The sequence below is a fragment of the Pieris brassicae genome, chromosome 3, assembly GCF_905147105.1.
Source record: "Pieris brassicae chromosome 3, ilPieBrab1.1, whole genome shotgun sequence".
Classification (NCBI taxonomy): domain Eukaryota; kingdom Metazoa; phylum Arthropoda; class Insecta; order Lepidoptera; family Pieridae; genus Pieris; species Pieris brassicae.
The window spans coordinates 4,408,662-4,424,968 of NC_059667.1; the positions used below are offsets into that span (position 1 = coordinate 4,408,662).

Genomic DNA, 16,307 nt, shown 5'->3' on the forward strand with positions numbered 1-16,307 from the left:
TTTAAACTAAAAAATAAATTCTAAATATGCTAATGTTTTCATGGTGGTAAAAATAAAAACAATATATATTAATTAAAATTTCTATATTTACAGGTGATGTTTTAAATAAGCGTACATGGCATATAATTACAAATTAATATATGAAATATTTCCTCTATAAATTAGATTTTTGTACTATCAAACAATATTACAAAATACTTACATATAAATGGATACTGTGACTAGCAAATAACATTTGCCGATTATTTAGTGACAGTGGTCAGGTATGTTTTAAAACTTATCTAATTGTAAGAGGTGACAATAAACTTCATACATATTTTAAATAAAAAAAATTGATAACCACGACCTCTATTGGACAAATTCGTTATTACTTTACAAATTGTAATTATTTATAATAATTTTTTTTAGTGATGTACTTGTTTTAGATCATGGCTCACTTAAGGATTTGACTATAAGTTCTAGAAAATCTTCGACATGTTTTCACTTATAGAAAACTGTCAATCTCATAGCATAAAAATTCATAATTCACATATTAATTCAATTACATGGAATAAAAAATACATTTTTATTATTAACAAGATTTACGATGAAAAATGCACTTCATTTTATACATAAATTCAGTAATAACATTAATACATTTCTAAGCTTTTGGGATATGAATGATGTTGGACGAAAGAAAAATTACTGTCACCATCTTACTATTCAGCAAATAGCTTCAAAAACTTGAAGACAAATTGCAAGCATTAGAATTTTATCTAAATTTAAAATGAGTATAAATGACAACATTATAATTTTGCATATTAAGTGGTAAATGTGCTACATGAGCAATTTTTTGTACTCTTAGACGCATTACTGGAGTTTAGTAACTACAACACAAAATACACTAATAAGATCTAATTTGAGAGAATCGTCTAAAAGACTACACAATCCGACATGACATTTTCTCAGTCAGTATTATCCTAATTACACTCTACTCGCGTGAATTAAAAGAGCTGGCGGACATGCAAACGAAAAACATAACGGATTAAAACATTAGTGACAATAAAATTTACTCATAAATTTCGTACGTTCGTCCATATGTTCCCCAGCTCATCCGTAACAAATATCGCGCTGACGCTCTGTCAAAGATTCAGCTAAAATATCTATTTCGATAAAAAAATTATACTAATTAAAATGTTTCTGCATTGCAATTTACTAAAATGATCATCACAGTTGTTAAACACATTCTCTCACACACATACACTAGAGAGTGGTAAAATAAAGAGAGACTTTTGCTAAACTAAAATAAGACGTAAGTACATACGAATAGAGTTGAGACTCCTCGCCACCTTGAACTATGGGCTTTGTGATGTCTACTTTTGTGATTATGAACACGGTTAGTGAAACGTGGAAACGGAACCTTCAGTAATAATATCGCCTTTTGTTCAATGTATAGGCTGAACGCGAAGTGGGCCTGAGATTCATATCTGAATGTGATGTAAACTTTTAAAAAATCGAGAATTCTATTCGCCGATTTAACCGTTTCTACGGCGTTTAAAACGAGCACACACGTACGTATACTTGAGTAGAATTGGTACTTTGACTTTATATTACTACTACTGCCCCGGCTTTGCAGGCGCTACGTAGATACTAACTAGTGACCGTATAGAGTTACTAATAATTAAACGACAATATATTTGTCTAAACAATAGTGATACACTAAAAATACGCCACGAAATATCCAAGTATACGTACGTAACTAACGAACGATTACGTGCGCAATCGGTTAAGTACGCAGGCCATGGCGTCTTCTACGTTGTCAAAGACAGGCACGGCCGCGCGACGAGCTAGGTCTATTAGATAATGCCGTCCCCTATTGTAGTCCTTTACCGCTGCTTCGCTGAACTGAAACATATTAAGGTTACATTTTATACCGTTAGGAACCGTCGTGGTTTTTTTTTGTTTATAGAACAGAGGGCAGAAGGCACACCCGATGTTAAGTGATACCGCCGCATGGACATTCTGAATGTCACAGGGATCACGAGTGCGTTACCGGACTTTGAATTTTTTTATGACACGAAGAAAATAAGGATTATTGTACGCTTAACCACGCCGGTTGTCTTTCTAAATATACAGCCGAATTTAAGGCCGGATCCTCAGTAGAACATCAGTTCAGTGAGAGCGATTCAAAAGCGTAACAAGCAATTGTAATATTTAAACCAGATTTTTTTTATCGTCATCAATGTTCATTTGCCCTTCCGGCGTTGAGTCCGTCGGAGGACGTGTACTAATTAATGCTAAGCATGACATGGACTGAATGTGATCCAGATTATGTAGTATTCGAATAGAGGCTATTATTTTATTTATTAATACACATTGGAGGTTGAAGCCACCTCTAATTTCAGTACAGTTTTATTTCCGCACAGACTACTTTTAAATTTTAAATTTAATTATTTTGTCTAGAATCTAGGCAATCTCGCCCAAAATCGCTCCTAGTAATGTTAAAATATAAGTACCTGGTGCACGGTAGTAGGCGGGGCCTGCATCGGTTGCACGATGAGTAGGGTGTTAGCGGGGCGAAGGCCCATATAGTGCGCCGCTATCACCATCGTCGAGAAGTTAGGCGACGACGATGACAGCGAAAACACTAACACGCGTGAACCTAGCAACAGGTCCTCATCAAAGGTGCCTGAAAAGTATCAAATAATTTTTTCTCTAATTATGTTTTCAAAAAAGTATTTTTATCTATATCTGTGGCCATAGGTCAGAATATGATAAATCATACTGAGCAAAAATGTACTTTTCATTGTCTGATCTATGATATATCTATCTACAATATGTATAATATACATAATGTTATAGAACTACTGGTGATAGAGACAAAAGGAATACCTTTAAAAGGCTGCGGCGTAACATCCTCCGTGACAGTATAGAAGTCAGATGCGCTCAATCTCTCCGAGCTTCTCTCTTCCTTTTTTTCCCTTAATTCAACGTCTTCAAGCGGCGAAATTGGAGAAGCGGGCCTTGGCTTTTTATCTCTGCACGGCGATTCAGGATGCGCCGGCGCAGAACGACGGGTGGGCGTTGAAAATAGACGTGTATAGTCGTTGACTCTAGGTATCACGTATGTGAAACCTTCCCGACGAAGGATATCTTCGGGACGTCTACTATTTGACTGGAAGTAAAAAAATAAAATTTTACTCAGTGCTATTCAGTCATTTAAATCATTTATTCCGTTTTATTTTATTTTAGTCTAGTATTATTTTTTTAATTCCTCTCATTACTGGAAAATCAACTCACAACTAATTTGATGTGGAAAACTTCATCTCTAGTGTATTTTACATGTGAAACATCTCATTTGCTTGTGAATTATACACGAGTAAACGTGAGTTTTTTTCCTAGAACTCATTAAACATGTGATTATAGTCACATATGACCTACTGACATCTTTACTCAGCTATTAGTCAAAATATAAACAGTACTATCCGTAATATGTTAACAATTTAGCGATGTAAGCGCTGTAAAACGAAGTCAATATAACTTTTATCACAAAAAATATATGCCTATTAGTATAGATACGCGAATAATTAAAAAAATTTAAAAATTAATTTAATCGTCCAAAGATTAACATAAACCTTTATATAGAAAAAAAATGTGTGCGTGTATTAGCGTACACACGTAAGAAGTGAAACTTCTTTATGACCTTATTTTTCGAAAAATGATCTACTATATGGAACTTTACAGAAATTGGTTAGATAAAGTTTAACAAAAGGCTTTTACTATCATAGACATGAAAACAAACATTTAATTTTACCTAATTACTACTAAGATTATTACAGAATTTCATTAATTGTAATAGAATTTATTACTGTTATTGCTATCATTATTATATATTTTTGTTATTAATGGCTTCGAATCTCTTTGAATCAATCATCGTGGTAGGGACAAGAAAAAGATGGCGCGTAACGGAAAAATGTGACAGTAAATTTTTTACAACGCCGATAAGGAACTATCACTTTCCAATCTATTTATTTTGATGGTAAAATTTTCTAAAATTAAAAAAAAAATAATATAAAAAAATTGCTAGTAATTCGTCCTTTTATTGTAACCAAATTTTCCACAACTCAGTACAATAGTGTATTACGTTTACCGATACAAAACATAACGTGCTGATAAGTCGGAATGTAAATAACACGAGCATAAATATAAATTACATAAATAAGTTTAGCATTATGTGCGTTGAATAAACGTCATTGAACAAATCACATTGTAATCACGTGTTGCTGTTAATCTTTTTCAATAAAACAATTATTATTTAACTTTATACCTATAAAGTATCATCTATCGATCATTTTGACCTAGTAGCTTCAGCGTGGGACTTACATTCCTGACTCACAACCTACGACGGTTCGATACCTGGCTGTGCACCAATGAGCTTTCTATGTGCGCATTTAACATTCGTTCCAACGGTGAAGGAAAACATCGCGAGGAAACCTGTTTGCTTTACACCCAAAAAGTTGACGGCGTGCGTCAAGCACAGAAGGCTGATCACCTACTTGCCTATTATATTCACAAATGATCATGAAACAGATTCTGAAATCTTTGGTCTAGAGCAATAAAGTATGCAGCGCCACGGAAGTTTCATTAAAATTCTCACGCGAATACTATTTGTAAATAAACTTACGGGGAAAGTTCCTGCAAGGTATACATGATGAGCAGGCGCTCCGAGCAATGCGGGCAGTCGCTCCAAGCGTCGCTCGGTGCCTGGAGTGAACACACTATCGGCGCTGCTTGAACCTGACTCCTCGCCTGTCTTGCCGCCATTCTTCATAACATGGAGAAGTGAGAAAACTGAAGTTCTTATCAAACACATTTCTGCGTTTATTTTATGTTTAGGCAGATCACTTATGCTTGTTATATGAATAAGGCGTTTAGAATTAAAATTAACAGCAGTTAAATTACTATGTTTACCTTTTAGTATAATATTTTTTAGAAAAATTTATTTAAAATGTTACCTTTAGTATACAACTCATAATAAGAATTACAATAGATATAAATAAATAAAAATTTAAAGATTTGTACCCCATGCCCCGTTGGATGGAATGAATTGTTAATTTACCTTGGGTATAACCAAAGACAATTTCTGCCCGTGCGCACGAAGCCGTGGATTACGAGCGTATCCGTTAGAATCGCGCTGCGCGAGCGGCGACACACGCTCTTGCGTACTAGCTGATTCACCCACTTCCTTCTCTTGACCCTTGTTACGTTGGTATTCTGAAAAATATTTTATTCATGTTAACTCAATTCATTTAATAATATACATTAAAATAAGAGTTTCAGTTGTCTGTCGGATTTGTTTAGTAGAAAGTTCGAGGTCACGTACTTTTAGTAGGAGAAATACTAGAAAATGTCACTACAATTTTGATATATATATATTACTTCCTGTTAATCGAGACGATATAGTAAGACGAGTGTAAAGTTTAAATTATTTTTTAACAATCCATATTTTGTTAATAATACTTCTAAAGGGAACGAGCGGTAGTTCTTTTTTAAATTATAAAGTTATACCCCTTCAAAATGCCATAACATTTTTTGCCGTAACATTTGGCCACCCATTGCGGCTTGTAGCATTTTTTCAACGGGCGGTAGTTAAAAATCTCCTATCTTAAGATACTAGACAAACACACACCAAGTACACAGAACAAAATTTTTAGCTTAGAACTTAAAAATCTTATATAGCTCAATGTTATAAAATCCATATAAGTCAACACACTAGATAAAAAATAGCAAAACCAATTAGTGTTTTCGCAAAACAAAATTAAACACCAAAGTATAACAGCATGATTACATTCGCAGAATTAACGTTTACTGATGTTTCCGCGAATCAGATAAGTAGGCCTAAGTTTCGCGTTAATTGTTAGTTTATACGTAGTTATTTACGCGTCAACTATTATGATTTTTTTCGAAATAGTTGTTTGTTTTATGTAGATTAAATATTTATAAATAAAAAATCACTACAACATCACAAACGTCAGCCGAAATAAAAAAAACACTAATACTAAGCAGTGATTCAGCGATTATTCATATGAATATAGGCATGTCATAAATTACCCACTTATAATGTATTACATAATGAAATGATAAAACCAAGAAGCTATAAGGGCGCGCACAGACCGGGTGTTGTTGGTGAAGTGATAAAATCGCGCAGATTTCGAAACGCGCGACGTACACGCGCTGCTACGCTCATACTTGGCCGGGACCCTTTTAACACAATTTTTAGATATTCAAAAACAACCATATAATATGTATTGCTCAGAATCCGAAACATAGGACATCAAGGTCACTCAATTAAGATTGCATTATTTCAATTTCGTTTGTACTGTTTCACAAGATATATATAGTATCAATTAATTTACCTGCATCAGCAGCTAACTCGGCGACGGCTCCGCAGAATGTTTCAAAGTCAATTGTATCTGCGTTTGGTGGTAGAACGCGCTCTGCTACATCTCGGGATGCACGCGTCGCCTCTTTTAACGCATCTATTGCGCGAGCGCGTGTCAACCACGCGTTTCGACCGCCTGCTGCGTCGTATGCCCTTTTGAGTCGAAGAATTGTGTGGCCCAGAGAATGTCTGGGATGCGTTCTAGCGCCTCGTAGTACGGCCCGGGCGCAGCGTAAAGCAGCTGGGATGTCTGTAAAGGCGGGTAGGCCTCGCCTTTCCACTACTTCTTGCAACGTCGAACGGGCACGAGACAGTTCTATATACTCTCTGCAATCATTGTATCTTACTTATGACTCAAATTCAGAGGAACCAAATATTTAAAATACAGAACAGATCAGAAGATTGATCCTGATGATTTATTTTCCCTCCTACTACTACTGAAAAACATAGAACCACTTACTGGTCTGATATCGTCTCCCTGCCGATAGCCTGATGTCTCGAGTAAGGCCTCAACACTAGCAATAGATCCCTGGGTGCAGCTGCAAGGTGTGCTGCCTCAACGCAGGCCGCGACAGCCCGCGTCTCGCTGTCCAATACGAATAACAGCGCACGCGCCTGTGCTTTAGCGCGGTGCTCGACTTCTATTAACTCTGTCGACCAATCATCTACTTGCTGAAATGACAAATACTTTATTTGATACTATGTAATCATTTTAGTTTAGAGGTAATCTAAGTAATGATCGCAGCTGTAATAGGGATAACGTAGTGTACTAAGAAAATATTGTACTGGCAATTCAAATTCAACATCGTGGCGTCTTGACATAAAACACGTGTCAACTAGGAGATAGAAAGAATGACCTAACAACCTGACTAACCTGTCCAATGTTCGTAGGAAAGATATAATTAAAACTGGACAAATACAATATTTTCCCCTTTTTACGACAGTGTTAGAATAGGATATTGATTTCAGGCGTTACAAAACAAGATTTAGCCAACGAAGAGGTAAGGATAATATTCTTATATACGTAAGATTTTACACAGTAACAATGTAAATTAGCTAACGTATTATTCCGTGATTTATCGTTATCAACATCTCATATTGATAACATAAATTATGTCGGTACAAGGTCGGACGTGATGAACTTTATCGTTCAATATGAACGTGTTTAAACCGATTTCCAAATTAATGTAATGTAATCACGTTCGAGTTTGGAATGTACGCACCTTACAATCTGCTCACGCAGTACCTATAAGAAGATATCAGACACTATATGTATGTGCAATTATTTTTGTCAACTAACGACCTAAGGAATGTTGTATACCTCATTGATAGGAATATAAAGTAGTGTCTGTAACTTCGTAGAACTGTTAATATTTTTTAAAAAATCTATTGTCTTCAATATCAGCAACCTTAACCAGCCAGTTATTTTATCCTATATGTTAATATCTATCCGCATTCGTACCTAGTAATTGTAGGTTCGATTCGAAAGTATCTCCTTAACAGCTTGAGTCTTGAGTAGGAAAATAATGTTTTAGTACGTGTAGTTATTTGTAAAGTGCCACAAACTGTTCATAATGTATTTTAGCTATTTCTGTAATTTTTTGACTTGAGACGAAGGACCTCAAAACCAAACAATAATTATAGACTAACTTACTGAATCTGCTAAAATATTGTACTTAAAAAAATAAAAACAACTTAAATTAATATCTCCGTCTTCCGAAACCTGTCACAAATGTATCCAGTTCTGGTGCAGAACTGAGGAAAAGGTTAAGCAGCGAAATTATAAATAGCTGGCAGAACAGTTCGTGTATATATAATTGCTCCAAAAGCTCAAAGTACTTACAGGATTAAAATATGTGATTCCCATTTGCTTAAGCATCGGTATTGCGATATCCGATCTCCAAGTGGTAGGGTTGCACGAGCCACCCAAAAACACCTCGCACGGAGCTGGTGACGCCTCGCTACCTGCGCACAAAACAACCATTACTTATACATTTTATTAACTAAACGGTGTACCCAAAGCCATCTAGATAGCCCATAATTAGAGAAAAAAACCCAATTATGCTTAAAACATTGCCCTTGGCCCAAACTCTTGACAAGTATGAAAAATCTTACATAAAATCTACGCGGTCGTACCTGACAAATTTTGTATTTAATTCATTTGGTACAAAATTATATTCGATCTATATTCGTGGGGGTGTACAAAGACCAACGATAGAGAGCTCCATAGGAGCTTTTTTAATGAGCATGTTGAGACATTTGCTCATTAAAAAATATGATTTTTGAAACTTATGAAACATCCATGTTATTTTTTATGAAACTATATTAAATCAGCTATACTCATGCAAACGTTTCGATCAGATCTACGAATTAAGCAACAGAATATTTTTTTATTGCCTTCTATTTAGTGACTCGTTGTTATTGTCTTTGAAAATGTTTGACAGTTCACGGAACAAATATTAGGAACTCACGTTAAACAGAGCTCAAAATGTGCTCTTAACGATGTTTTTATTTTTTATATAGAGGTCGACTGCTGCTCCAGTGACATCATCCATTACTACGCATTACGTTCATTATAATAACAAGTTAACGCGTTAATAATAAAAATATTTTTTACTTATAATATTTTTCAATAATACAAGACACTTTTACATCTGAATATTTAAACGTTAATTGTATGTTTTGCGCTACACTATTACGAAATGTTGTATTTTATTCATGCAAGCATTAAGCATTTAAAACACTTTGCCAGATTAAAATACATCCTATAATGACAGTTTTAAAAGAAAATTGTTCTGAAAAATAGCAAAAGTGATGACGGACTGACTGCTACAAGTTTTAAGGCGCGTAAAACGTCAGACCACTGTTGTACATCAGAGGTGGAAATACATTTGCGCATACTCTGTTCCCTCCAGGCTCTTAAGGACCTATCCGGTTGCCAAACTCCAAAAAAGTACATTGTTTTTTTTTTTTTTTTAATTTTTTGTCATAGTTTCTTGAAGTAGCGCCCTACTTCAAAAATATATGATGGAGTTGAGTAGTTAATGTATCCATATTGAAAGATCGATACACAATTTAAATAACTTCGCTCGATGGAAAAAAATCCAAATAGCCAATTTTTTACACTTTGAATTTATTTTATGGCAAAATGTATATAGAAAATGATTTTGAGATTTACACGATATATATTATCGCAAGCCAAGTAATCCATTTCAGAAAAAAATAATATGATAAAATTACAACAATATAATGTTTTACATAAGTAATTGTTATTACGGGCCGCCGCAGTCCACACTGAGACACTGACACTACATTACGTGCTGGGATAGGGCCTTAACAAAGAAGTGCACTCAGTGTGTAATTACAAGAATAAGGCTCGCATTCTACCATTACTATTACAAAATCGTAATTTAATCTGATAAAATTTATTTCCAGTATGTTTTGATTGACAGACAGAAAGTGACCTATAGAAATTTAAAGGTGAACTAAAGAGAAATAGCAAACGTGGGTGTTGTAATTATAAGTATAGGATGTTATCACGTGTGTAGCCCACGCTCCAACAAATTCCGCATCTAACCTAGTAACCTCTACGTCACAACTACATATAGTTAAGGAAGGAAATATCTATAATAGACTACCTCTTGCAATGTAACAAATTCCTATCCATTTTACGTCAATACAATGGATGAATAGTCTTAAAATTAGTTTTTTTTGATACAATCCGTATATAGTATAGCTGTTTAAGAGTCTGAGTATCGTCATCATTGTTCAAATCATCATTATACGGTAAAGAATAACTTTATGCATTAAGAAATGCGATCATGTATCACACACGAATTGTACTTCCGAGTGATGCTGTGGTTTATAATTCTTCCTTGATTCAGTTTTTTATGGGACAGGAAGCACTTTGAATAAAGTGATAACTGCCGCCCATCGTCACCTACAACGCCGAGGGCCAACGGGTGTAAAAGCCGATCTTTCGAGGAATGGAATACTCTTTATACATAACTAAGTTTACATCAACAGCGAAAGCTTTTAATTGCGTTTGTGTGGACAGACATACTTCCTACATATGCTTAAGCACCTTTAATTGGTTATCTAATCACTTGAGAACTCCTGATGTTATTCACGGAAGTAAAATAAAATCGTATTTGGGCTCGAACGACTCGCCAGCTGGTTTTGGCCTGGCCCCTCTTTTTCTGTTTACGACTTTTAAGTCCGGAGATATTTGTATTTTTTTTCGTCTATTTGCTCCTCCGACAATATTGATATCGTTATATGTTCGCAGTGCGAGTTTACAGTACCTATATTTTACATATTTCGACATATAGGGACACATTATATATTTTATTTTAATTTCGACATCATCAAATTCCGACCGGCAAAATTTTCTTACGTTGCCTAACGATTGATAAAATGAAATTTTACAAATTTCAAGTCAATGTCAAAATGATATTGTTTTGTCCTGGAAGAGAATTAGGTTCAGAACTGAGCCATAGCAGTTGTAATAAATTAGACTATAATTAAACTCGCAGGATTCAAACGATACGCAATTATTGAATGGGACAGTTAATTGTTAACAATTATGTTGTGGCGTCTTGAACACGCAACTAATAGGAACAATAACTGTTAGCTGAATTCCAGACATAATATATTGTCTATTCCGGGTCCACAGAGCGAAGAGATTCACGTATTTCAAATTGAGTTCGTAGTTCGTTTATTATTTTAGAATCTGTATCATAACTTCTACAAGAAGAGAATTATAATATTTGATTTTAGTTTTTTAAGTGGTTTCGAAAAAAAATATAGCTAAATAAAAGTCCGTTTTGTTATTTGTCTCACCAATGTAGGATCTCACTGAGCACACTTCAACCACAATTCTATAATCTATTTCCTAAGCGCAAAATTAACTCTTTTTGCAGCGTCCTTTAAGGGTAACGTAAAAAACTCTCTCCGGAAGACACGTTAGACGAATATAGGTAACTAAAAATAAATGTGACTAATATGATGATACACCTTAATTTAGAAAGTAAGGTGAATGCTCCATTCAAGTCGTGGTGTCCGTAATGATTGACGAGTTTTGGCGTGGGCTAGCACGAAGTCATTCTATATAAAATATACACCTACATAGTGATCGACCACACGACCAAATTTAGTATCTACTTTAATAGAAATCTAAATATATTTTCAGACTCTTAGATAATTATGAAGCTTTACACACAGAAAATTGTTTAAAAGGCCGATAAATTACTGATTTATTTGTATCATTATCAACGTAATTGCACAAGGCTGAATAAAAATAGATATTATTGATTTTACATTTAACGCGGAAGTAATAATATTTTATAGTAATAAAACGCCACAAGCGATTAGCTTATTGAGAATGAAATGTGGACATCGTATTTCGGTCCGACATCCAGTGCCAAATGTAAACAACTAGTCAACAAACGTATGGAGCACTTCCTATCGCACAATACACCAATTACGTGACAATCACTGTCGTACAATTGTACAAGCACATTATTTTGTAAACAATAGTACCATTACTTGATACTTGTAAATGACTACTAACTATTAAACTTTGCTTGTTTATAGAAATTACTGTAGACGCACAGGGCACGATCATGGTGGTAGGCGGCATTGTAGGACACTCGCGCGACGCGCGCTGCTCCGTCTGACGGCCGGCGGCCAACTGACTTCCCTTCCAGTTGTAGCCAACAATACCGCATTAAAATAATCTGTTATATTGCAAAACGACTGCAAAATTATGTCTTAATACGTGCTAAGACAATTGCTCGTAGTACTATGCTACGTACATTAATTACGCACTCACACGAGTAGTAAATACTACACGTACTAAATCATCCAATTGTATTCGTTGTTTTAATAGTGTAATTCAAGTTTAAAAATGTAGCTGTCAGCTCACCAACTAACGCTATGTGAAAAAGAATTGTAACACTTGCAAAATTCGGGGACTAAGTGCATGTTTTTTTTGGTTGATTTTTGTTTCGCCGGCCTTAATTTTTACGACACCATAAAATATCAAACCATATTTGGCAATAATAATTTATATCTTAAACAATAACAATCAGCAAATGTAAACACGTCGAGTCTTTATTGTCTTCCTAGTGATAAGGAAGTCTGAATGACAATGATTTGTTTGTCAGTGGTTATTTTAACATTATAATCTTGTGCTAAACATATTATTTTCAACCAAAATCCAGAAGCACTGGTTTGACTATTCGTCCTACTCATATAATATATGCATTTATTTAAAATTTCATATGTGCGTCTAAAGTAAGATTCAATAATTCCTTTTCTAAACTAAAATTTAAAACTTTGTTTAAATATTAATATGTGGACATTTGTGGACTCCGTTTCCGCACTTAATAGGTCCGTTGTGCGTCGTCAGAAGGATAACTAATATAAACTTTTTTTTGTAAAATTAGTTTTTAAACGATCCAGTTTAAACATTATTAACTAACCATGTCGTCTGTGTTAGCCTGCAACCATTTTTTTGCAATGCATATACAGTAATATTTTTCCAAAATTAAAATAGTAGACTACCTTTGTTTAGCCGCTCATAGCCCGAAAGCAATTATTGGAGACGGCATCTCCATTCAAACGGTTGACATGCTCAGACGCATCGTAGCCGCGTAGCGCTTCCGTACTCCCATTATAGCGTTACGGAAGACTCAGGAAGGTCGCGGCTGTCACTTATTTATATCATTAGATAAATCTTCATAGTTTTCAAACCATAATTTTTTATATTATTAGTATATTCAAATGAAGCTTCCGTGTACCCACACGAAATCTAACATATCGAAAATTAACATAAACATTTTTTTTAATTTTATATCCCAGTATGATATATGTTTTTCCTATACATATACAGCAGACTTTACCGATATAATAAATTATATACGACAAAGATATTAATATAAACTGGTCCACATAAAATGCGCTTTCCGCTTATGTTTTTACCATATTTATATAATTACATCATTTCCTATATACGTCGTCTTATTTCAGAAGAATGTCGAACCGGAATTAATAAATGACCTACACTAATAGGGAACTAATCCATGGGACATGTGTCATCAGAATTCCGAATAAAATGACCGTATTTTTTGTCAAAGTCATGCTTATGATTCTGCGCAATATTAAATAGATTACACAGGACATCCGACCCACAAAATACCAAAGCATTTAGAACACAATATATGTTGAATTATTATCATAGATTATAATAAAATTTGTAAGAAGGTATGTGAAAAAACGCAAAAGTATTGTCTCATTGACTACCGATAAAAGCGTGTTGGGCTAATATTCTTTATTTGTGATAACGAGTAACAATAAAACGTTTTATGGACAGTTGACGTGAATATCGCTATTAATAAACAAAGATTCACATTGGATGACGCAAAACACTTTTCATCTCTCACTCTTCCGCAAGTTTAATTCCAAGCCCATTGTTAACTAAACTAATTTTAGTCAGGCCTCAAAGTCCGAGCCGCTTTATCAATAAACATGTGGTGGCAACCTTTATAGGTACACAAATAAATCATCATGACTAAGATAGCCCCCTAATTAAAATAAGGCGCGCAATCAACTGTCGTATCAGTTTAGGCAACTAAAGTTGGACACGGATTAAGGGGAACTGTTATCATGTTCCCGTCAGTAGGAACAGACCCTGTTGGGTTAAGACCTGACCTCGTATTTCATTTTAATATCTATCTGTATCTATCGGTATCTAAATGATTTCCCCACAATAAAGAAAGAAGCCCGAAGCTTTTTGTCTAGCAATGTGTCTACATATTTGGGAAAAAAAACGGGGCACATCTTGTCTATGAAGATTCATGAACATCGAAAGAGCAGATAATAACCATACAAAAACATATCACATATAGCAATATCATAAAATAAGGGTATGTTGATAGCGAAACCTTTAAATTTATATGTATTTAGGTGCACCTGATCCTGTTCCTCCACGATCGGAATATATGATATATAAAACTATATGTTAACTAGAAGACCCGACAGACGTTGTCCTGTCTTAACTATGAATTTTGAATTCAAATTGGTAGAATTAACTGAACATGCTTTATAATATACAACATTCTTTGTTTGTTTTTCTGGCGCGTATATAAACAGTTTTGTTGGTATTCCGACATGGGAACAGACGACTTATAACTGGCCATGTGAAAAACATGGATTTTCAAGAATAATACAACAAACAATTAGCGACTGTAATTATTTTATATGTATTTTATCAATATAATAACTCCGATCGAAGCATTTTTCTTTCATAAAAACCATCTCCTGACAATAACAAACACAACAAAAAAAGAAATAGCGAAATCGGTTCAGCGAGTGATGCCGTGACCAAGGAAAATAGGGATTCATTTATATATATAGATAGTAAATACGAATGTATCAGAGTAAACAAGATATGCCCGGTTATTACGTCAGCTTCATATGGAATAAATAGTGTATTGTTTATGACTTCAGGATCTGATTACTGAATATTTTATTAATTACGAGTATTTTAAGTCAATATTAGACCAAGATATTTAAAAAGTTGAGTCTTAGTATAGAGCAGTTGATTATATGTTAGTAGCGGAATATGGTTATTTTTAATTTTATTACTTTGGAATATAAATTCTTGAACAATTCATTTGTTATGACAATATAACCCTTAATTTTCACCCTATTACTCCTCATTCTATTAGCACTGACATAATCTCTCACTAGGGCAAAACAAAGTTTGTTGGGTCCACCGTATACAAATTTCACATACGAACAGTCTAAAAAAAAATTTGAATTGACGAACGTGGGAAATGTATTCTTTACTGAGGCTTTCTAGGACCGTTGTATCAACTTAAACTGGATTGGAGAGTGCGACCGTGTACAGGTTTCTATTATCGATCTAAAGCCTTTAGTAAAACATCTAATTGATGAGTGAATTATAAATGCATGATCACGGGGTGAGTATATTTGTGGATTAGTACCGTGCGGAAAGTTAGTCATCACATAATTTGTGTGACCTTCCACACCAAACAAAGACTTTCATAATTTAAATATATATTATTTAACGACACGTAAAGTACAGCAGATAAGCTTCTTTTGTAAAATAGGAATAATTCAAAGAAAATACTTAATGTAATAACCGATCCCAATGGAAATGATGGGTTTTATAACTTTAATGAATTTTCGCAATTTATAGAGGTAGTAATCATAACTTGTCAATACGTAAAAAAATATTAAGTCCGGAATACTAGTATTTAGAGCTAAAATAAAAAAATCAAATTGAGCATGACTTACAGACCCGAGCGGGAGAAGTTCGACTCTGTATGTCGAGAGCAAACAACGTATATGGCGAGACAACGTTGAAGTATTTGCTACCGCGGCTATTAAATGCATTACTCAGTTATAAGATAGCCTAAAGGTACAATTACACCAAAATAGTGTGCACATTTGTTTACAAACATTTTGTGCAAAACAATAGTAGAACGCGAACAAAGCGCATATCGCGTTTGGCTTCTGTATCCACCGGTAACTGTGTGTAACATTTGTGCGCGCCCAGTGTTGGACACTTGTTCACAGAGAAAAAACATATGCGTCTCTACCTAATATATTCTTGACCATTCAAAAAATTACTTGGCATAGTGCGCGCACAATTAAATGAGTTCGCTTTGGTAGCGGAAACAAAACTAAATTCACAAGTGCACAGTTGTCGCGAGCTTTGCTACAATATTCGCGCAATTTGTTCGCTTGAGTGAGTCGACCAAAACAAACATTTGTGCCGTACGCTGTGCAAGACTGGGCCGCACAGTTCAGTACACCGATGGAATCGTACCTTAACGTTAACCACTTTGATATGCAT

At 34.6% G+C, this 16,307-nt stretch overlaps 1 protein-coding gene across 6 annotated transcripts in view; it reads right to left on the reverse strand.

Annotated features, from left to right (window-relative positions):
* Nucleotides 1-66: 66 nt before the first annotated feature.
* The window catches only part of LOC123707750, a 42,637-nt gene continuing 26,396 nt past the window's right edge, over nt 67-16,307 (reverse strand). For 5 of the 6 annotated variants that reach the window (XM_045658083.1, XM_045658082.1, XM_045658079.1 and 2 more), the window contains 9 exons: nt 8,265-8,386; nt 6,882-7,093; nt 6,396-6,748; nt 6,154-6,240; nt 5,099-5,253; nt 4,664-4,804; nt 2,872-3,154; nt 2,496-2,668; nt 67-1,884 (listed from right to left, as the gene is read on the reverse strand). In XM_045658083.1, coding sequence (XP_045514039.1) covers nt 1,750-1,884; nt 2,496-2,668; nt 2,872-3,154; nt 4,664-4,804; nt 5,099-5,253; nt 6,154-6,240; nt 6,396-6,748; nt 6,882-7,093; nt 8,265-8,386 — 1,661 coding nt within the window. In that variant the 3' untranslated portion in view covers nt 67-1,749. The remainder of the gene's footprint in view (nt 1,885-2,495; nt 2,669-2,871; nt 3,155-4,663; nt 4,805-5,098; nt 5,254-6,153; nt 6,241-6,395; nt 6,749-6,881; nt 7,094-8,264; nt 8,387-16,307) is intronic. The other variant, XM_045658080.1, reaches the window with a different exon arrangement.